This window comes from Dasypus novemcinctus, chromosome 25 (assembly GCF_030445035.2).
Source record: "Dasypus novemcinctus isolate mDasNov1 chromosome 25, mDasNov1.1.hap2, whole genome shotgun sequence".
NCBI classification, from domain to species: domain Eukaryota; kingdom Metazoa; phylum Chordata; class Mammalia; order Cingulata; family Dasypodidae; genus Dasypus; species Dasypus novemcinctus.
In genome coordinates this window covers 21,177,577-21,199,739 of record NC_080697.1, presented here as the reverse complement: position 1 = coordinate 21,199,739, position 22,163 = coordinate 21,177,577, and the positions used below count along the sequence as shown (strand labels likewise).

The window sequence follows — 22,163 nt, the reverse complement described above, 5'->3', positions numbered from 1 at the left end:
TTTTTTTTTTTTTTTAAAGATTTATTTATTTAATTTCCCCCCCTCCCCTGGTTGTCTGTTCTTGGTGTCTATTTGCTGCGTCTTGTTTCTTTGTCCGCTTCTGTTGTCGTCAGCGGCACGGGAAGTGTGGGCGGCGCCATTCCTGGGCAGGCTGCTCTTTCTTTTCACGCTGGGCGGCTCTCGTTCACTGGCGCACTCCTTGCGCGTGCGGCTCCCCCACGCGGGGGACACCCTTGCGTGGCACGGCACTCCCTGCGCGCATCAGCGCTGCACATGGCCAGCTCCACACGGGTCAAGGAGGCCCGGGGTTTGAACCGCGGACCTCCCATATGGTAGACGGACGCCCTAACCACTGGGCCAAAGTCCGTTTCCCTGTTTATCTGTTCTTAATTTCTTTATTATTTACTTCCTTTTGCTTGCTGTGGGTCTTCATTTCCTAGTTTCTTAATGTGGAAGCTTAGATCATTGATTTGAGGTCTTGTCTTCTAATATAATCATTTAATGCAATACATTTCCCTCTAAGCACTGCTTTTTGCTGTACCCCACAAATTTTGATATATTGTTATCATTTTCATTCAGTTCAAAATATTTTCCGTTTTCCCTTGTGATTTTCTCTTTCACCCATGAGTTATTTAGGAATATATTTAATTTCCAAATATTTTGGGATTTTCCATATATCTTTCTGTAATTGCTATCAAGTTTAATTTCATGGTCCAAGGACATATTTTGTATGATTTCTATTCTTTTAAATTTGTATTCTGCTGTTTTATATGGAATGGTCTTTAAATGTCAATTAGGTCAAGTTGTTTTATAGTTGGTTTTGCTTGTTTCATATCCTTACTGATCTTCTGCCTACTTGGTCTACTGATTACTGAGAGAGGAATTATCAAGTCTCCAAATGTAAATGTGGATGTATCTATTTCTTCTTGCAGTTCAATTAGCTTTTGCTTCATACATTTTGAAGCTCAGTTGTTAGGTGCATATACATTTAGGATTGTTATGTTTTCTTCGTGAATCAACTCCTTTATCATTATTTAATATCCCTTTATATCCCTGGTTTATTCCTTATTCTTAGGTCCACTTTAAGAGAATGGTTTTTAAAAGCCTCCATAGTAAAGCAAATTTGAAAGAGTAGGACACTTAGAATTACTAATGATACTCAAGAGTCATTTTGATATATTTTCTTTAGGTTGGGACATTAAGATTTTGTGGAACAACTGAATTTGCAAGTGGGCAGTGGGCTGGCATTGAGTTGGATGAACCAGAAGGAAAAAATAATGGAAGTGTTGGAAAAATCCAGTACTTTAAATGTGCCTCCAAATACGGTAATGTAGATATTATTTAACTTATTAAGAATTAATTTAAAACAATTAAATTTACTCCTTTATAGTTTTTAAATATAACTTGTCCCTTTTTACTTATATATAATAAATGAAGGTGCTGTGGGGTTAGGGTGGACTTTTTAAAGATTGATTTTTTTACAATATGTTCTATACACACTGATGAGAATGATATGAGAGAGGGAGACATTGGTATTTCAGGAGAGAAAGGGGATACTTGTAGGAGAGAAGTCCTTAAAAAGTTCAAAGTAAATGGACTCCAGTGCACAATCTGGTTTTGTGTTAGATCAGGCATGGCTTGCCCTCTTTTAAGGAGAGAAATGGTGAAGATGAGGTTATTCTCTTTTGATTCATTCTATTGTCTTAGAAAATAAGAAGTGAGGTCATTAGAGGAAAGGATGGTTGGAAGTTAGAGGAGGGAGGAGGTGTGAAATGATCATCCAGGAGAGCAGGGGATGTGAATAGTTCAGGGGAATGTAGAGAGCCAAGTATTGCTGCAGGCCCACTTGAGATTTGTGGTTATAAATGTAAAGTCAGAGCAGTTTGCATGTTTTTCTCAGTTTGCATTAAACTGTTTGATAGTCATGTTTCACCAGGGTTAGTGCTTCCTCTCCACTCCCCCCCCCCCAAAGAGTATACAGTAGAAGGAAAGAGGCAAAGGAGTTGAGGATATCTATCTGTCCATCCATCTGTTCATCTGTCTGTCCATCCATCCATCCATGTACCTATCTATCTGTATGTTTGGTCAAATCCATATTGTCTTTTTGTCTCACTCTCTCCCATACACATGCACGTATATATACACACCTGACACATTAATATTGATCTGCTTTTGTCACTTTCTAAGTTGTGAATATTTTTCTTTGCCTGTGAATATTCCTCTATAAAACCATTTTCCGCTGTTGCCCCGTACTCTTTGTCTTAAGCTCTGTGGAGCTGCAGGGTGGCATAATAATGCAGAGTAGAGTCTTAGGCTCCTGACTGCTCCTTGTGACTCTGCCTCCTAGCTGTGTGGCCTGGGGAAGCTCCTTCCTCTCTTTTTCTTCACTTTGTCTTCTTATGAAATGGGCTCATGATACTTCACGAATTCACTGAAGATTCAATGTGTTGATAAATATGTAAAGTACCTAAAATACTAAAATAGTGCTTGATTCCCTCTAAGCACTAAACAAATGTTAGCCATTTGCTGACTGTTCTAAATAGAAAAAAATATAAAATATATTAAAAATTTATGTTACCATTCTCTTTCATCACACACATTGGACAGAACCTCATTTTGTTTAATTTTTCCCCACAAAATTTGGATTATATATAGTTATTATGTATTCGGCATTTTTACTTGATATCCTAGCATCATTTTACATATCTTTAAAAATTGTTTGAAAATGTGATTTTTCAATGGCTCCATTGCCTTAGAATTTTTCAGGTTTGATGGGTAAAGATTTCTAACTTATTCTAAATCTTATTTCTCTTGATTGTGGTGCAATAGAACATTTAAAATATTTCGTTGTGGTGTATGTATTTTTTTGTCATCTTGGCAATTGCTTGTTCATGTAATTTTCCCAATAAAAAATTAGAATATCAGAGGTTTTTTTTTACTGTTAGACTTTTTAAAAATTTGTATTTAGGACATTAAAACCTTATGTTTATTACAGATATTTTGCCCAGTTTGCCATTAGTCTTCGAGCTTGATTTACAGTGTTTTAGGGCATACAGTTTTAAGTAGTTAAACATAAAAGACTTTTCCCTTACAATTTCTTTCATTGCTTTTATGCTTAGGTGGTTCTTCCTAATCAAAGTTAAATATTTTATTCTTTTGAATGTTTTAAAATTTTTTAAATGCTTACTCATTTAATCCTTTTGAAATTTATTTGGTATGTGGTGTGAGGTGAAGATTTAATTTAATTTTGAATTTTCCTGTGATAGCTCATTTTTGCAACTATCCAGTAATTTAGGATAAAAAAAATTAGCAGCACACGGGACAGATGTAAATCAAACGTGTTGGAAATACAGATAGACTGTTAATAGAATGCTTGTGGTTCCCCAAGCTCTCATTATCCCAAGGAGAGACATACTTGATAAGGACAAAGCTGAGTGCCCCTAGGTTACTGAACAAGATAGACCCTGTCCCTCTTCTCCTTTACATGGCTAAAGGCAGGCTGGGGACCAGGGATCATGGGTTGGATTATGTAAAAATAGGAGTCGCCTTCCTGCTGAGCCAGCTCAGTCTCTGTACAGGTCATTACTAAGCTGCTTAGGTAGTAGGGTGAAGGAGGAGGGGAACTTTTGGTTATCCAGAAAATAATCTATATTTCCCAAGGAACAATTTTTTTCTCTTTCTAAATCTATCATTTCCCTTTGACTTGTGGTGCTTTCTTTGTTATAAATTAAGTTCTCATAAACATTAAGGTCTGCTTTAGTTTAGTCCATTTGGTTCTACAGAGATGTTAATTCCAGCACATATTAGACTTTTTAAATTGTAGAAATTTTATAATAAATTTTAATATGTGTTGGTAATATTGTTATTCTTCTTTATGTTTTTTAATGTCTATTGATGAATACAAGTATCTAGTTTAATAAGTTGTATTACAAGACTTATTAAAAAGAACCCCCAAACCAAAAACAACTTCCCTGGCTTACCCTTCCTTGCCCCTAAGTCCTACTCTTTAGGGGCAAGAACAGGTTCAACTCCTTCAGCTATATCCTTTCTGATACTAATATCCATATTCATAAAGAATATATTTATATGACTTTCTTCATTTTTTCGGTTTTAGACATCTATTGGCTTTCTACTCTGAAGAGAGAGATTTAGTGCTCTTACTGTTGTTAGTTTAATTCTTGCTTTACTTACTTGTTTTGTTGGAGCACATTCTTTGGTTGCTTTCTGACAAAGAGAACTTCCATTGTAAAAAGACATTTATTTCTACCCTCACACTTTATTTGATAGTTCGGTGGGATGAAGAATGTTGAGTTTGGAATCATATTGATGATGATACTTTTTTGTCTTATGTAGGGTTTGGCAAACTTTTTCTGTAAAAGGCCAGAAAGTGAATAATTTAAGCTTTGTAGCTTACAGTCTCTGTTGCAGCTGTGGTAAAAAAAAAAAAAAGAGCCATAGAGAATATGTAAAAAGTGGGTATGGCCATGTTACACCAAAATTTGTTTACAAGAACAGGTGGTGGGCAGGTTATATCCCTCAAGTCATAGTATGCCAGAAGATTTCTTGAGCTGTCAGTATTGCAGTTTACAAGTTTTGATGTTTGCTACTGTCTTCTATTTTTGACCCCTTTTCCCCTCCTCTGGAAGCTTTTTAGCATTTTTTTTCTTCCTCTAGAGTTTATATCATTTTTATTCCTTGCTGATATTTCGGTGGAACTTTGGGAGGAATTAAAGTTAAATGATCTGCTCTGCTTTTTTAATGGTGGCATAATAATTAATATACATAGTTCATTCATCCTATTGCTGGACAATTATGTTTTCTCCTTTGTGTGAATAATCTTGCAGCGATGACATATTCAGGTGTATGGCCTTTTCTTCTTCTTTGAATTATTTTCTAATAATAAACTTTCCAGAAGTGTGGGAGTATCATTACAATCAAATTTTTTTGGCTCTTGAAATCTTATAATGTACAAATGTAACCTTATAACTTTTGTGCACATCTTTTAAGTATTTCCTTATAATTAATTTGATAAGGAATTAGGTCTAGATTCTTGTCTTCCAGAAAGATTGTACAAATTAAATTCCAAGGGTACAGAATAATTTCTTTTCTAAACCCTTGACAATAGTGGATGTATCTGTTACCTCTGTATGTTTGGGCAAGGAAAAGAATTTAGAGAATAGAGAGTTATGGAAAATCTTGTAGGTAGGAGACATAAAGAAGAGAGAACATTGTGGATAAGCAAAAAAAAAAAAGAAGAGATAGGGAAACCAGGATAAAGTAATTTAAAAGGGGAAAGAATGTCAAGATCAGAAAAGGGGTGTAGTTGGCACTTTTTAGCTATTAACAAGCACTCACTCTTTGGAGAGTCTTGAACATTTCAATCTGCTTTTAATATATTACACTTAATTCATAAGGCATCTTAGTAAATGAAATAAAGGGTTTAATATATATGACTTAATTTATTTTCTCTTTTTAAATGTTCAAGCCAGATAATCTTGGTATTTAGAGCCCATATTCACTATCTGTAATGTCTGTAAATACTTATTTGTACTAGGGTTTTATTCCTTGGGTAAACTCCTTTTTTAATGATATTTTAAAATCCAATCCTCCTGTTTATGGGCATCCCTCTCCCTCTGCTCCCCCTACCCCCTGTTTCTGATTGTCGGGAATAGAGGACTGGACCTTTCAAGAGGATTATATTTTATACTTGAAAGATTACTTATATCACTACTATGGGTAAGGTACTATAATTAGGTGCAGTGGGGAAATCCAGAGATGAGTAACATTTGAATTTTGCCAAGAGGTGCAGAAGACAGATAAGAGAGAAACATAAAATGCCATAATGTGAGAAAAATAAAAATCCTACAGGAGATATAAAGTTATATGGAAGGATAGGTTTTTATATTGTGTACTGCACTATTGGCAATAGCTTAGTCAGAAATAACAGAAAACTACTGCCTTACTCATTTCTCTTTTCCCTGAATTACACTTACCACTTGCTTACATATCTCTTATGTGGCCCTTAAATTATTGTACATACGTATGTGTGTTTGTCTTGACAACTAGGTGGTAAGCTCATTGAGAGCTAGTAATAGATCTTAATTGGTTGGTTTTTTTGGTCTGTCTCTACAGGACATGTAACAGGCACTAATAAAGAACTTAAAGATTTTTATTTCTAAATAGTTGTATTTGCCCATTAATTTGAAATGCTTTCAATTGCCTAATTAAAATTATTCATTCTTAGGTATTTTTGCACCTCTTTCAAAGATAAGTAAAGCAAAAGATCGAAGGAAGAATATAGTATACACTCCTTCTACAAAAGCTGTACCTCTCACCAGGTCCCAGAAAATTGATGTAACCCATGTAACATCAAAAGTAAATACTGGTAGGTCAAACCAGAAAGTTAATTATCTTCTCAGCATTTTGATTTTATTCATGAAATACCTAATAATTGGATTGCTTCACTCTTTTTTTTTTGCTGACAACGGTGTATAACCTGAATGTAACAAAACCTATATCTTCTGTTTTTTAAACCTCAATTGTGGTTTATAATTTCATTTCCTAACAAGAGTATTCCAGATTTGTCCCTTCTTTTTCTCTCTCTATACCTTTCTCATCATAATCTAACATCAAGGTGGATTTTATGCCTCTAATAAATCTTTATGAAACACAACTAGCTTTATTTCTCTTATCTGTTCAAGGATCTTTAGTGACTTCTCATCAGAAAAAAAAGTGCTCCTTTTAAAGCTGGCATTCAGCGTCCTCTGCATTCTGGTCCCTCTTTATTTGCTGTGGCTTTTCACTGCCTCAGTGTGTGAGCTGTGGTTTGTGTCTCCTCACTGTATTTTTTTTAGGAGGTACCGGGGATTGAACCCAGGACCTCATACATGAGAAGCAGGTGCTCAACACTTGAGCTACATCAGCTCCCCTGAATTGTTTTTCTCCATTTGTTTGCTTGTCGTTTGTTTTTGTTTTTAGGAGGCACTAGGGACTGAACCTGGGACCGCCCATGTGGGAAGAAGGTGCTCAACCGCTTGAGCCATATCTGCTCCCTGGGAATGCATTCTTTTTTTTTTTAATTTATTTTTTATTGAAGTATATAATTCATACATGAACATACATAAACAATAAGTGTATAATAAAAGTTGTGAACTTCAAAAATAAACATGCATAACATCATATAGGAGTCTCATACATCACCCCACTACCAACACCTTGCATTGCTGTGAAACATTTGCTACAAACTGTCCCAGAGCGCTGTCAAAATATTACTACTAATTATAGTCCATATCATACATTTAGTATATTTTTCTGAGAATATGTTCTTATCTTTCCCATTTAAATAATGAAATGTTGGCCCCTGCTGTCTGTGAATTTGGTATCCATCATGTTTTCAGAAGTAGATAAGGTTTAGATAATGAGGGCTGTCTGTACTTTTTTAAGAAATCAACTATATTTTTATGTTAAATGTTTTTTTTGTTCGTTCGTTTTTTTGGTAACAGAGCCAGGGATTGAACCCCAGACCTTTGTATGTGGGAAGCTGGTGCTCAATCACTGAGCCATATAGGCTCCATATTAAATGTTTTTAAAAAATTCTTTCTCTCTTTGTTTTGTTTTTATGCCCTAGGATTAATGACACCCAAAAAAGACAGTACTTCTGAATCAACACTTTCATTGCCTCCTGGTGAAGAATTGAAAACTGTAACAGAGAAAGATGGTAATATATAGTTTTTATTTCTCAAAATATTCTTAATTTATGGATGGAGCTTAAAAATAATATAGTGAAAAAAATCACTTGAGGTCAGTAAGGGAAAAGTCATTATAGTAAAAATTACCCTTGAAAGTTGCTCAAGCAGCCTGCAATATATACATACATACTTTTTTGTATATAGTCCTGTACTGTGATTCTAACATACACTTAAATTAGAGAACTAGTGCAATTGTTTAAAAGAAGGAATAAAAGGAGATTCCATAGTACAGATGACATGACCAAAATGTTTATTGCCTTTATCAAATCATTAGGTATATAGAATATGAGTAGAAAATTGAAAAGCATTCCTGCTTGCCTTTATGATTAACTCAAAACATTTTAATATTAAACTTTTATCACCTTAAAATGTATTAATAGCTTCTTTGTTTTTGTAATTAAATTAGGTAGGACTTTACTGTCATCTAAAATGAGGAATGGGAGAAAGTAGTGTTTAGATTAGGTAATCTGTTTAAGTTAACTGATGTGATGCCATTACCCTGTGTGAGATTGTGACCTTATAGTGTGAATCCTTGAAATACTATTATTTGGGGGCATAAAATCTTCTGTGTATGAACTATGATATGTTTGGATGATATATTTAGATGAAATCTGGCATTTGCCATGAGATAATCCTTAGTTGAGAAGGCTAAAAGAGAGTTTCAGAAAGATTTGCCTAGAACAGCATCTTGCCCACTTTTCTTATTTTCCACTCTTGATATATTCTTTTTCTTTGCCTGCTTTAGTTACTCTGCTTGGATCCATCAGCAGTTCCTCTTCTACATCTTCTGTGGAACACAAACAGAGCTACCCCAAGAAATCGAATGCTAGTAGCCATATCAAGAAGACAATGAGCAAAAGCCCCTCTGTTTCATCTAGAGCCAGTGCTGGTATCTATGGCTTTTTCAACTGGGCTTTCTTGGTGTTTTTAAAATTGGTTTGTTTGTAAGTAGATCTACTCTTTTTAAGTGTGTGACAGGAACCTTTCTTCCCATGAGCTTGAACTACTTGCACCTCTCACCCCTTTGTAAACATACTTTGGATTTCTCTCCTTTCCCTTGTTGCTCACATCATTTTTCTTGTCCTGATTGTTGACTTCTCTTTCCCATGTATCTAAGTCCTCCATTCCTTTAATGGTCCTTTTAGAACTTTATGATAGATCTTCAAATACTTGGTAACTATTAGGTTTTATTATCTGTTTACCTATCTCTTAAAACTTAAGCCTAATAATAATGAACATTTTTGGATACTTACTATTTCAGGTACTGTGCTAGGCAGTTGACATATTATTATTTCATTTAATTCTTAAAATAGGCCCATGGAATATTATTATTATCCTCATTTTAAGAATGAGGAAACCAAGGCTCAAGAAGGTGAGTCACTGGTTCCTGATCACACTTTCTAAGTTGGCTTTACCCTCAGGTCTGCTGCATGACCTCACGCACATGCTCTCATCTACTGGTATAGTCAGCCTTGGCCCCAAGTGCCTTTGGTTGTTCCTAGAATGACATGATCTCCAGACCTTTTGCTAGCCAGCTGATAACAGAGTTGAGCTATTGCCTCTCAATTTTACAAATGTGGGCTAAGGCTGCTTTCTCCATTTTAATAATTATGCTGTTATTATTGGCTCAAATTGAGCCTTAGGCTAAGTATCTTCATTTGGCAGCTGAATATAAGACTTTATTTTTATTTATTTTAAGGAGGTACTAGGGATTGAACCTGGGACCTCATACATGCAAAGCAGGTGCTTAACCACTGAGCTACACCCACTCCATTTATTTTCATTCAATTTAATCTTAGTGGTTTATCCCAACTGAACTTTGTTTCTTGCACTTAGCTTTTCCACATGTCTTTGTGTCATCTTCATATCTAAAAGCATGCTTTCTCTGGTTTTCCTCCAAGTCATTATTTAAAACTTAATTTAAGAGAGGGACAAAGGATCACCTCCCAAGTTGACAATGATAACCTGTTCTGGATATGCTGGATATGTGCGGTTTTTTTTTTAGTAACTGTGATTCTTGCATGATCTCATTCAATCCACATTCCTTTAGTTAGGTGTAAGGATAAAGCTCTTCATCAAACTTCCTGCTGAAGTCAACATATATCGCGTCTATTCCAATTCACTCATTTGCCTGTATAATAAACTTGTCCAGCTAGGAAATGAAGCTATTTTGGCATAAATTGTTCTTAAGGAAGCTCATAATTGTCAACAGAATCCTTTTCTAATACTTCTAGCACTTGTACAAATATTTTATTACTGAAAATGCTCATGACAGTTTTTTTTCTCTTTTAAAATACTTTATTTGATGGGAAGGTGGGCAGGTTGGGAATCAAGTGCCTCAACACTAACATTGATGTGACGACCTAAAAGTTTTGTCTGTAAGTGTTTACCTAGAATATTTTTTTTCTCTGAATGGCTCTTTCCTCTCCCCCAGCCAATTTCTCTTTCGTGCTCTGGGGAACTGAGGTGAGAGGATGCAGTGATGTGGCAATCCTATTTGTCCTCATTTTCTGTATATTTTTAAGGCTCACTTCATTTGGTATTTGAGGTTTTGACATTGGGTTGACTAAAATTTATGCGTGGGCATGTTATCCCTTATAGGAAGTTCTAGTGTGCATCTGTATTTTACTTTTTTTCCCTTTTTATAGATTAGAGAGATAAGTAGACTTAAAAATAGTGAAGATAAAGAAAATCACCAATTGGAGAGAGAGAACCTTTTCAAAGAGAGAGAGAGAGAGAGAGCTAGGAAGCATGTGAACAAACATGGAGATATGTGAGAGGAAGTCTGTGTTTGAAACCCACAGAGATATTTCTTTAAGAGATTTTTCTACAGGGAGTTGATCTTCCATTTTTTTCTATAGTTTTGCCCTTGAGGGAGATGTGGACTGCAGAGAGAGGACACTAGGGGAAAGTGAGAATAAGGAATTATGGAGAAAAAGGAGCAGAAAGAAAGGATCAAGGGAGTGGGAAGAGAGGAGAGGAGGTCTGAGTTCTCTGAGCCCTAACCTCATTGTAACCCCCGCCCCTTTTTTTTTCAAGGAGGTACTGGGGATTGAACCCAGGACCTTGTACATGGGAAGCAGGTACTCAACCACTGAGCTACATCTGCTCCCCAATGAGAATTTTTTGTTTTGTTTTTAGGAGGTACTGGGGATTGAACCCAGGACCTCATACATGGGAAGCAGGCACTCGACCACGTGAGCTAAATCCGCTCCCCTGTACCCCATTCTTGAACTTGCCTTCCTTGGCCCATTTTCTACAGAGAACCTGGGGACAGACCTGAGGAGTTCTGGTCACAGGGTCTGAGTTTCAATCTTGGGGTGCCACCTACTAGCTGTGGAAACTGTCTCTTAGGTAAATCCTAAGTTTTTATCTCATCATTTGTCATTACAATTCGTATGCAAAATACTTTGTAAACTGTGAAGTGCTGTGGAAGTATTGGTTATCCTATTAGCCAAGGACTTTTTAGTATAGCACTTCATCCATGCCTGCCTTCTCCATGGGTTTATGTTCCTTCATTTCTGACCATGCTTTCAGTTTCTCCCATGTTCATGACACAACTTGTCCCCCATCCCATGTCCTCATCTAGGGTTCTCCAGCTTCCATGATGACAGCTGTTCAAATCTCTGTCTATGTACTAATGGGAGAAGAACCAAGAGGCCATCTTGTTTCGTTCAGCTGTTAGGTTTGAACAGCTTTCCAGAGACAGTATTTCTCTAGTACTTCTGCTGTTTTAATACTGGGTATTTCAGGGTTCAGTCTGAATCTAGGTGAGAGGATTTCCTAGTAAGGAAATCAATTTGGGATGATTAGAACCTTCTAGCAGTTGTACTCTCAAATCACTTTCCTGTCTGTGTCATTTACACAGTTCCAGTGAACCACTATAATTCTAGCATTTCACTAGTACAGGAATTAGCAAACTGGCCTGTAGGCCAAATCTGACCCACTGCCCATTTTTGCAAATAAAGTTTTATCAAAACACAGCCATGCCCATTTGTTTATGTATTCTCTCTGGCTGCTTTTGTGTTATAGCAGCAGAGTTGAGCTGTTATGACAAAGACCACATAGCTTGCAAATCCTAAAATATTTACTGTCTAGATCTTTACAGAAAAAGTTTGCTAATCCCTGTTCTTAGAAGAGGGAGAGTCAGGCAATCCTGGAAGAGCTGACACTCTAGTAGGAATCAGGTTGTGTTAATTTCCCATGCAATAATTTCTCTGGCAATAATTTTCCCCGGAACCCTTCAGATTCCCTTTAAATTGCTGGACATACATCTGAGGAACACTATTACAGATGTCATGTATAATGAAAGGTATCAAATATAGAAATCTCCAACTAATTATACTGGTTGGAAGACAGCAAATTTTTGGCTAGTGTGCATTTTGATTTTTGTTTTCTTTTCTCTCCTTTTCCTACTCTTCTCCCTCCCCCACCAACCAACTAAACAGGTTTGAATTCCTCATCAACTTCTGTAGCCAATAATACCCGTTGTGAAGGAGAACTGCATCTTGGAGAGAGAGTGTTGGTAGTAGGCCAGAGAATTGGCACCATTAAGTTTTTTGGGACAACAAACTTTGCTCCAGGTAACTTATCTCGGTAGACTTTGTTTAGTCTGAGTTCAGAAGGTTTAAAATTTTTCATGTAAGTAAAATTGGATTATAGAGAAATCTTGATTAACAGTTCTTGGGTATGGTAGCTATGACACAGAAAATGTAAAGCCATGCTTAAAACTCAGTCTTTATTTTATACAGGTTGACTGTTGTTCATAAACTTTTCTTGCCAATTGTTAAAATTAATTGTCCAGTGTTAAAATTAATTGTCACTCTCTGATTTTATTCTCACTGAATGTGTGTGCTAAATAATAGGGAGAACATTTTAGGATTAGATTTTTTGCTAAGGATAATCTCTAAAATGAGTAGATAAGAAGTAATCGTATAGTTTTTAACATAGTGGCCTGGAGAAGAAAGCAAACAAAAGGGTCCTGAGGAAAATGATAAACCTTTTGCCTACCCTGAAACCTTCAAAATGTGATTGTATATTTATATATTCATTCCAATCTAGACTAATATTGTATTTCTAAAAGTAAAAATTATCTTTCTTTTACACTTCAGTGACTGTGGTTTCAAAAAGAAGGCAATTGAATGAAACCATGTTTTATGTTTTAAAGAGCAGTATGCTATTTTGACACATGGTGGCATTGCAGCATTTAGGAAAATGTTACCTAGAAATTTGATTTTTTTTTTAAGTTTGTAATATTCTATCAGGAACTCTGAAGGGTCTGAGATTTTACCCCATTTGTGAGCTAACAGGCTAGTCTGCCTCAGTCTCATGGATACTGAAAGAAGATCTGAGACCAATGGGTGAGAGAGAAAAAGGACATTATTACTCACAGCAATAATGGTAGCCAGAGTAGCAGCATTTTCCTGCACTGTTTCCCTGAGCCTCACTTGCCATCAGGTGACATCATTTGACACAGCAAAGGGCAACAGCTGCCCACCCAGGGGTTTACATTACAGGAGAGGAGCTAACGGAGTCTGAGCCTTTACACATTTGGCCCTGGAGGGAGTCAGTATCTTTGTCCCCCATGGCTGTCCCCTGTACAGACATCCATGAAAAGAAAGCCCAGAACAAAGGTGGCCCTTGCTTCACCCACAATTTATGCAGAAGCATGATTGAGCCATGAAGAATGGTCTCCCAACACACTGTTCCATTTTTATGACTTTTAATTGCAAGCCAACTAATTGATTTGAGATAGGTTGTGTGTTTTATAATTCATGTCTCTCTCAAGTCTCCAGGTAGTGATTGAGATTAGTTAGGATGTTCTCAATAATAGCTCTCAAATAAAAAGTTAGGAATCCCAGAGGTAGGTTAATTTTCACAATAACCATGTGTTATTTGAGTTCCCTCTCTCTGGCTATATTAAACAAGGCTAGAATGGTTTGATTCTTAGGTCACAATTCATCTTTCTAAAGTAAAGTATTTAGAAATTTGGGAAATAATAAGCAAGTATTAATAGAAGTTAGAAACTTTTCATGTTAAAGTTATCTTGCCCTTGAAGAAAGTGGTAGCTTATGTTTCTTCTGGAATCAAAGTTTAGATGAAACAGTTCTACAGGACAGTGGTAATAACTAGGCTTTTAATAAATTATAAGATCTAGACTTAAGATAAGTCATATTTAATTTTTTTAACATTTTCATCAGTGCCACTTCTGAAAGAAAAGTATCGTTTAAGTGGGAAGCTATCCATACCACACACACCAGACAATGTGTTGTCACTACTGTTAACATGTGTCATGATGTATTTCTGTTATGCTACATGTTTTCAAGAGATGGGGCATTATAGAACAACAGAAAGCAGTTATATGGTAAATTAAAGTGGGAAAATGCAAAAATTATACTATGTACCCATAGTATGTAAGTGTAAAATGCACTACTCATGCATTAGACTTAGTAACCCAAACCTCAAAATCTGGAATGGATTCAAGGGTCATCTGTTTGAATATAATAGGGGAAAAAAAAAAGAACTTCTAAGTTGACTTTTTAGAGGTTATATAATTGATTCTTTGAACTAGTAATCTGAAAGAAACCAAGAATTTTGTATTTGGAATTTACAGTAAGTTTATTGGTATCTTTGTCCTTATTTTTTATTTGATACTGATTGAAAGGGACCAAATACAATTACAGCTTTATTTTTTTTAATTGCAAATTAATGGACTATCAGGCACTTTCAACTGGTCTTGAGGCACCCTCAATTCCAGAATCATTGCTCTAGGAATGTTTGTCCATTTCTCTAATATTAGATGGAGCCAGACTAAAAGCAACCTTACTACTTAAATATAGGTTCTCTGGGACAGGAAATCTGATTACTGTCCTCAGAGTGAGCCTTTTAAATACATAAAAGCCTTTTAGAAAACTCTTCCTATTAGCTAACCTAAATCTTTTCATTTAGGTTAAAACTGATTTTTCTTTCCATTCTAGATGAAATAATAATAATAAGGGCAGAGAGTTATCATGGTGTCTAGTGGTATTTTCCATATTATTTTCATCCTTCTTTAATTATTTAAGAACTGTTTGTGGTGTACTAATATTAGAATATAATGAAAAGATTGCATATTTATTTTATGATTTAGACATCTCAATATTATGCTACACTTCTCTCACTTAAACATATTGTATTATCAAGTCAAGGACAGTTTCTTATTATAGATTTTATCTACTTTTGATCATAAACTACTTGCATAATAGCTAATCCTTGCCAAATTTGTGTTTGTGCATTTTACTTTCCTCCCTTAGTGTACTGCTCTGCAATTATGCTTGTAAAACATTATTGCTGTTCACTTTTCAAATTTTCAAATTTTATTTTTTTATCATTTGAAAATCTAATAATCATGATGACCTTCCCTCATTCTGGTCATTTGTGAAAATGTTAAACCACTTAGACTTTAGATTTGTATAATTGCATAACAATTTTGAATAAAGTACAGATGTTTTTAAAATCCAGTATTTCTGTTCTAGGATATTGGTATGGTATAGAGCTTGAAAAACCTCATGGAAAGAATGATGGTTCAGTTGGAGGTGTGCAGTATTTTAGTTGTTCTCCAAGATATGGAATATTTGCTCCCCCATCCAGGGTGCAGAGGTAAGAAAAATGGAATTTATTATTTGCAGGAACTCTGTTTTGTAATTTGCAGTGGTTTATAGTTAGTCCCTAATTGTACATTAAAAACATGCTCATGTCTTCTTTCAAGGGGTTAAGCAACCACCTTCTTCAAAGAGAAGGCTCACAGAAAGCTAAATTTGCTTTGCTGAGGATTTGCAATTTTAAAAAACCTCCTTTATTCCTCATTTGCAAACCCTGTGAGTCTATGTCGGCTATTAGAAGTGGCGTTTGCAGCTAAGAACAGTGAGAGCAGCAAGCTTAATCTGTCATGCAAACAAAAGTAAAAATGCTCTCTGATTGCTTCAGTCACATCCTAACTACATTAAATTTCCTGCCAGCAGGCACCCCATTCATTTTCCTACAAACCTAATGGAACCAAAATGGCTTTTTCCTCTCATTTCTTTGGTTTTCAAAAATAGATAGGCAGAAGATCTTTGGGGGAAGTGAAGCTTCCTGAACCTTCAGGATTTATGTATGATATACCTCGTTGGTGTTTCTTCTGAAGATAGTATACTTTTGTACTGGTTCATTCTGGTTTTAAAAAATAAGTTCAGCAGGAACAAGAATTCATGAAATTTTAGGTCCTATTATGTGAAATGACTTCCCTTATGTGCTGTAAGAAGTTGGTTTGGTATGCTTTCCAGTGGATCTTTAAGAAACAACATATTCACATTCTTAACAGATCTATCACCATAAACTAGGAGTCTCTTTAAGGTCCCTTCCAACAAAAGCACTGAAGAATGAGGTGGAACTAGATACTTTCAACAAATGTATTATTTCAGACTTTCTTGGGTCAATATTTCCTTACTATTTTCTATACTTTAATATTATGTGTATTTTTCTTTTTTAGGACATCTGTGATAAATTTTACATTCCTCTTTTGTTTTGGTTTCAATGGAATCTGTTGCAAACAAAGTTTGTGACTATCCTGACAAATAAAACAGATTTCATATCCATTTTGGTCCTCAGTTTATTTTCCTTATTGCATAATTACATATAGTTTTTTGTACTAAGCTGTTTTTCTTCTTCTTTGATGTATTTGGCATAATCCTTGTTATATAGCACTCACTATATAATGCTTTATAGTTTTTTGAAGCATTTGATCCTAATAATTAATTTAATCAGGTAGACTGAAAAATGGCAATAACGATTACATTTATTGCGTATTTAATAAGTGGTAGGCACTGTATTTTGTACTCTTGATGCATATATCGTTAATCCCCCCAAAACCCAGAGACATAGATATTATGATCAGGCCCATTTTGCAGGCAAAGAAACAAATTTCAAGAGATAATAAAGTCAGCTAGTTAATGGAGGACTGGAGTCTACTCAGAGTTGTTTTTTTGTTTCCCCCCAAGCCCTTGTGTTTAGATCGTTTGTTCTATTCTTATGATCATTTTATAAAAAATAAAAAGAGGTGATAGCTCACGACTCTCACTTGTGGTGCCAGGCACTGTTTTAAGTGCTTTACCTTTATTAGCGCTTTTAATCCCAACACCTTCCCGGAGGATGGTGCGCTGTAATTATCCCTCTCACAGGTGAGCACAGCTGCGAAGTGGGGAGTGACCCAGGCAGTTGAGGATCAGGTGTACTCCTCACCACTATCCTTTACAGGCTAAAAGAGGTCAGTACCTCCCTCCAGGACCCATATCTAGGAAAGGGTCAAGTCGAGTAAAACCCACACTGTCAGCAACCAGTCTTCTGTGTTCTCGTATTACTTGGCCATAGCTTCATCAGCACATTTCTACAGTCTCTTGTAGGTTTTGTCTGTCTCTTATCACGAGGGCTGTGATTTCTTTTTTCATGTCTTACTACCCAGAGAAACCTAGTTTGACATATTGAAGGCACATTAAGTATTGATCAAGTGCACTATCAGGTTCTTAGTTCAGAGCTTTTTTTGTGCTATAACAGCCTTTTCTTCTTTATGTTATGGAGCCACTTTCTCATGTTTTCACCTTTATTTTTCTCTTTGTTTATGGAACATATGTTTTTTCACTTTGTTTTTTGCTTCTCTCCAATTTGGCCTCATCAAGGTGGTTCCTTTAAAAGCAATCCCCCACCCCTTCTTAAAGAAACCAGGCTGTCTAAAGGAACTGCTCTCCCAGCCAGCTGTCTTCTGTCATCTTCTGATTGTTTCATTCATCATCATCAGATACTATTAAGGGTCTTTTAGTGCTTTGTGCTGTGATAGGCATTCTATACACAAAACAGACGTGGTCCCTGATTTTGTGAAGCTTGTATTCGAACCCCTCCTTGTAGCTCTCTAAAGACACCTCCAATCCTTAAGATGGAAGGGTTTTAAATAAGGCACTGCATTATGGCAGTCTTAAGGAGAGAGCAGCCAGTCCCTCCTCCTCGGGATTGCATCAACTCCTGCCCTTTTCTTTTTCCCTTTCCATTTTAAAAAGGTGCAGTTTGTCCCAGAATCTGTGCACATGCTATTTCACTGCCTGGAAGGCTTTCCAGACCCACCTGCCACCACCGAACTTTCACCTAGTTAATGCCTTTTCTTCTGTTAGTGTGTAAGTGAATCACTACTTCTTCACAAAAATTCTAAGAAAATTCACTGACTAGATCAAATCTAATCTCTTCTAGTGTAGTATATGTGCTGCCCAAGTGGTCTCCACTAGCTTAGGGCTCACTGGTGTCGTTCCCATGATTAGGTTATTTATTACTAAAGAACTGGTCATTTAAAAAATCAATCCCTCACCAAGTTCAAGTATCTGTCCTCTTCCTCAAGTCATATTCTTTGTGTCCACCCATCTCTTATTGATGGTTATATGTTGTATTGCATGTAAAAATGATGCATATGAATTATAAGAAGCAGGATATCTTGGTCGTAATAAAGGGTGTGGGAGGAACTGATAGATACATGAAGGCTTAGATGATTTAGATCAGCAAACAATCAAAAGAAAATGAGGTTGTCAGGGTTGGCTTAAAAATAAAAAGAATGATTTGAATATCAAAAAGTAGGAAATTGGGAAAGTGACCTTTGTGCTTAAAATCAAATATGAAGTAACTGATGCTGAATTGTATTAACCATTCCATTTTATCAGAAAAATCACATACATACTCAAAGCCAGTGATCTCTTTTTCAATTTAATTTCAATTTAACAGTCATAGTTTTATAATTATAATCTAACACTTAAATATATAATATAAAATAAACTAATTTTCAAATTTTTTAGTTTCACTTTTGAAGATAAATTCCAAAGACATAAAACTATGTCCCTATCTTAAGTGGCTCCACTGTAAGCTGATTTGTCAGTATTTATTGTTAGCAAACAAGGACCTTTTCTTGTTTATTACTGCCTATCTGTCATACTAGATTGAAGCTCATTCCTGGATTATAATGGGTATTCAGTAAATGTTTGTTGAATGAATGAAATTACAAATTAATAGTTGGTGTGAGAACCTCAGTTGAAAACCAGTCTTAAGTCTGAAGACCACCTACTTCTAATGGGATGTGCATTATTTGTTTGCTTTATTCATAGAATAACAGATTCCCTGGATACTCTTTCAGAAATTTCATCAAATAAACAGAATCGTTCTTATCCTGGTAAGATCTGAGTTTTATGTTCCTAAAATTCCCTTTTTTAAAAAATTTTATTGTGAAGTATATATATATATATTCAAAGGAATGTATAAAAAGTGTTAGTATAGTTCATGTAGTCATAAAGCAGATGTCTATTTCCACTTCCCAGCTGAAGAGAGAGCATTTCCTGTGCTATAGAAACCTTCCTCAGGTTACAACCGTCTTGAATTTTATAGTAAATATTTCCTCGTTTGTCTTTATATTTTCATCACCCATATATAAATGTATCTTTAAATAATGTAGATTTAGTTTTGCTTATTGTTTGCTATTTTTACTGTCATTTAGTGTCCATTGTAATACATTATTCATTCATTCATTCTGTGGCTGGCGGATATTTGAGTCATAGCCTGCTTTTCACTGCAAGAACTTGCTACACACATCCTGGGTGCATGTGTAGAAGTCTCTAGGATTGCCTGATCATGGGACGGGCATATTGTGAGCCTTTCCAGCAATGCCGAACTGTCCCCAGTGCACGTGTTCAACTTTGTTGCTCCTTGTCTCACCAATACTGGAATTGTTGGATTTAAAGGTTTTTGCCAGTCTGATGGGTGTAAATGTCTTGCTGTAAGTTGTTTTGTTTTTGTTTGTTTGTTTTGGCCTGAAAATAATTTATTTCGGTATGCATTGCCAAAAGAACAAGAATATTTTCTTGTTCTCGAAATAACATTATCACCTTTAAATTAATAATTCCTTGATACTATTATTTTTGTTTTTAGTTTTTATATCAATGTTACAAGTTACTCCGTAACATAAGGTAACTACACTAACAATAAATCTGCTTTGTTCCCTGGTTGCACTCCTCCCTTTACTTTTGTTCATTCCTCAGTCTTGAGGGATTTGGGATGGTGTCTGCTCTGATTGCTTCAGGTGACAGGGGATTTAGATATTACGGGGCAGAGGAAAGGAATTGTTTTGATGACGCGTCTTCCTTTTGGGGTACAGCACTGGTCCATCATCATTGTTTTGTTAGTTGTCCAGAGTAAACCTGAAGAATTGGAGTCTCATTGTAGTTTTACTTTGTGGTTTCCAGATTACAGATGAGGTTGAACCTTGCCCAGTTTGTGGCTTGTCTTTTTACTTTGTCTTGGTGTCTTGACAAGCACAGGTTCTTCTTTTTTTTTGTATTAAAAAAATTTTTTTATTGAAGTATATCATTTAACATGAACATACATAATCGATAAGTATATAGTAAGAAGAGTTGTGAACTTACAACACAAACATGCATAACCTCATACAGGGGTCCCATAGTATCAATCTACCAACAACAACTTGCATTGTTGTGAGAGTTGTTACAAATTATAAAAGAATATTGTCAAAATCTTACTAACTATAGTCTGTATTTTACATTTGGCATATTTTCCCCCAACCCACCTTATTATTATTTTTTAAAATATATTTGTATTATAGAAGTTGTGAACTTAACAGAACAATTATGCATATGTATAGAATTCCCATACAACACAGCTTCAGCAACATAACCACACTGTGGTGGAATATCTGTTACAGAAGATGAGATGTTATGTATTATATCATATATATTATATCATCAGACTATTACCACTAACCATGGTCCATAGTGAACATTTGGCACACTATTTCCATTCTCCCCCATTATCAACACAGTATATCTTTGTCATAGATGCATGAATATTACAATATTGCTATTAACCACAGTCCATAGGTCACATCAATTGTATTTTTTGTTTGTTTTTTAAAGATTTATTTATTTCTCTCCCCTTCCCCCCCCAGTTGTCTGTTCTCTGTGTCTATTTGCTGTGTGTTCTTCTTTGTCCACTTCTGTTGTTCTCAGCGGCAAGGGGATCTGTGTTTCTTTTTGTTGTGTCATCTTGTGTCAGCTCTCCGTGTGTGCGGCGCCATTCTTGGGCAGGCTGTACTTTCTTTTGCACTGGGCGGCTCTCCTTATGGGGCGCACCCCTGTGTGTGGGCTCCCCCACGTGGGGGACACCCCGGCATGGCATGGCACTCCCTGTGCGCATCAGCACCGTGCATGCGCCAGCTCCACACGGGTCAAGGCCTGGAGTTTGAACCGCGGACCTCCCATGAGGTAGATGGACGCCGTAACCACTGGGCCAAGTCTCTTTCCCCCTGCTGTATTTTTCCCATGCTTCTCCACATTCCCGCCACCCTGCAATGGTGATGTACATCTGCTCTAGTTCACAGAATGACACTCTTGCATCTGTGCCATCAACCACAATTCTTATCCACTTCTGGGTTCACTGTGTTATTCAGTCCCTAGATTATTCTCTAGCTTTCTTTCAGTTGACATTTACATCCCTAGACTACCGTTTCTAGCCACATTCCCATTTATAAACCAGCCTCTACTCACTATAATGTGTTACCATCAACTCTACTACATTTCCATATGTTTACTGTAAAGTTAATTAAAACTTCTACATATTAAGCATCAGTAATTCTTCTCAGTCCTCCTCTTATCTCCTAATAACCTATACTCTAGGATTTAACTACATGTGTTCATTCTTTGTATTTAGTTCATATTGATGAGACCATGCAATATTTGTACCTTTGTGTCTGGCTTACTTCACTTAGCATATTGTCTTCAAGATTTGTCCATGTTATCATGTGTGTCCCAATTTCATATTTTCTTACTGAAGCATAATAATCTGTCTTATGTATATACTACATTTTGTTTATCCATTATCTGGTTGATGGACACTTAGGTTGTTTCCATCTTTTGGCAACTGTGAATAATGCTGCTGTGAATGTCAGTGTGAAGATGTCTGTTTGTGTCACCGTTTTCAGTTCTTCCTAGTAGAGGAATTGCTGGATCATCTGGCAGTTCTATATTTAGCTTCCTGAGGAACCGCCCAACTGTCTTCCACAGAGGCTGTACCATTTTACAATCCCACCAACAGTGAAGGAGTGTTCCTTTTTCTCTACATCCTTTGAGCTTTTATTGTTTACTGTTTTTTTAATAATGGCCTGTTTTTTTAAAGACACATAGATCACACAAAATGTTACATCAAAACATATAAGAGGTTGCCATATACCCCACTTCTCCCACATCGACAACTTCTTTCATTAGTGTAGTACATTGACTGCATTGATGAGTACATTTTGGAGCATTGCTACACAGCATGGATTATAGTTTATGTTGTAGTTTACACTCTCTCCCAGTTCAT

At 36.0% G+C, this 22,163-nt stretch overlaps 1 protein-coding gene across 5 annotated transcripts in view; it reads left to right on the top strand.

The window, feature by feature from the left end:
• Positions 1-22,163, top strand: part of CLIP4 (CAP-Gly domain containing linker protein family member 4) — a 67,220-nt gene that overhangs the window by 28,434 nt on the left and 16,623 nt on the right. For all 5 annotated transcript variants that reach the window (XM_071211926.1, XM_058287796.2, XM_058287797.1 and 2 more), the window contains 7 exons: positions 1,190-1,325; positions 6,245-6,385; positions 7,628-7,717; positions 8,494-8,637; positions 12,197-12,331; positions 15,263-15,386; positions 18,902-18,966. In XM_071211926.1, the coding sequence (XP_071068027.1) occupies positions 1,190-1,325; positions 6,245-6,385; positions 7,628-7,717; positions 8,494-8,637; positions 12,197-12,331; positions 15,263-15,386; positions 18,902-18,966 (835 nt within the window). The remainder of the gene's footprint in view (positions 1-1,189; positions 1,326-6,244; positions 6,386-7,627; positions 7,718-8,493; positions 8,638-12,196; positions 12,332-15,262; positions 15,387-18,901; positions 18,967-22,163) is intronic.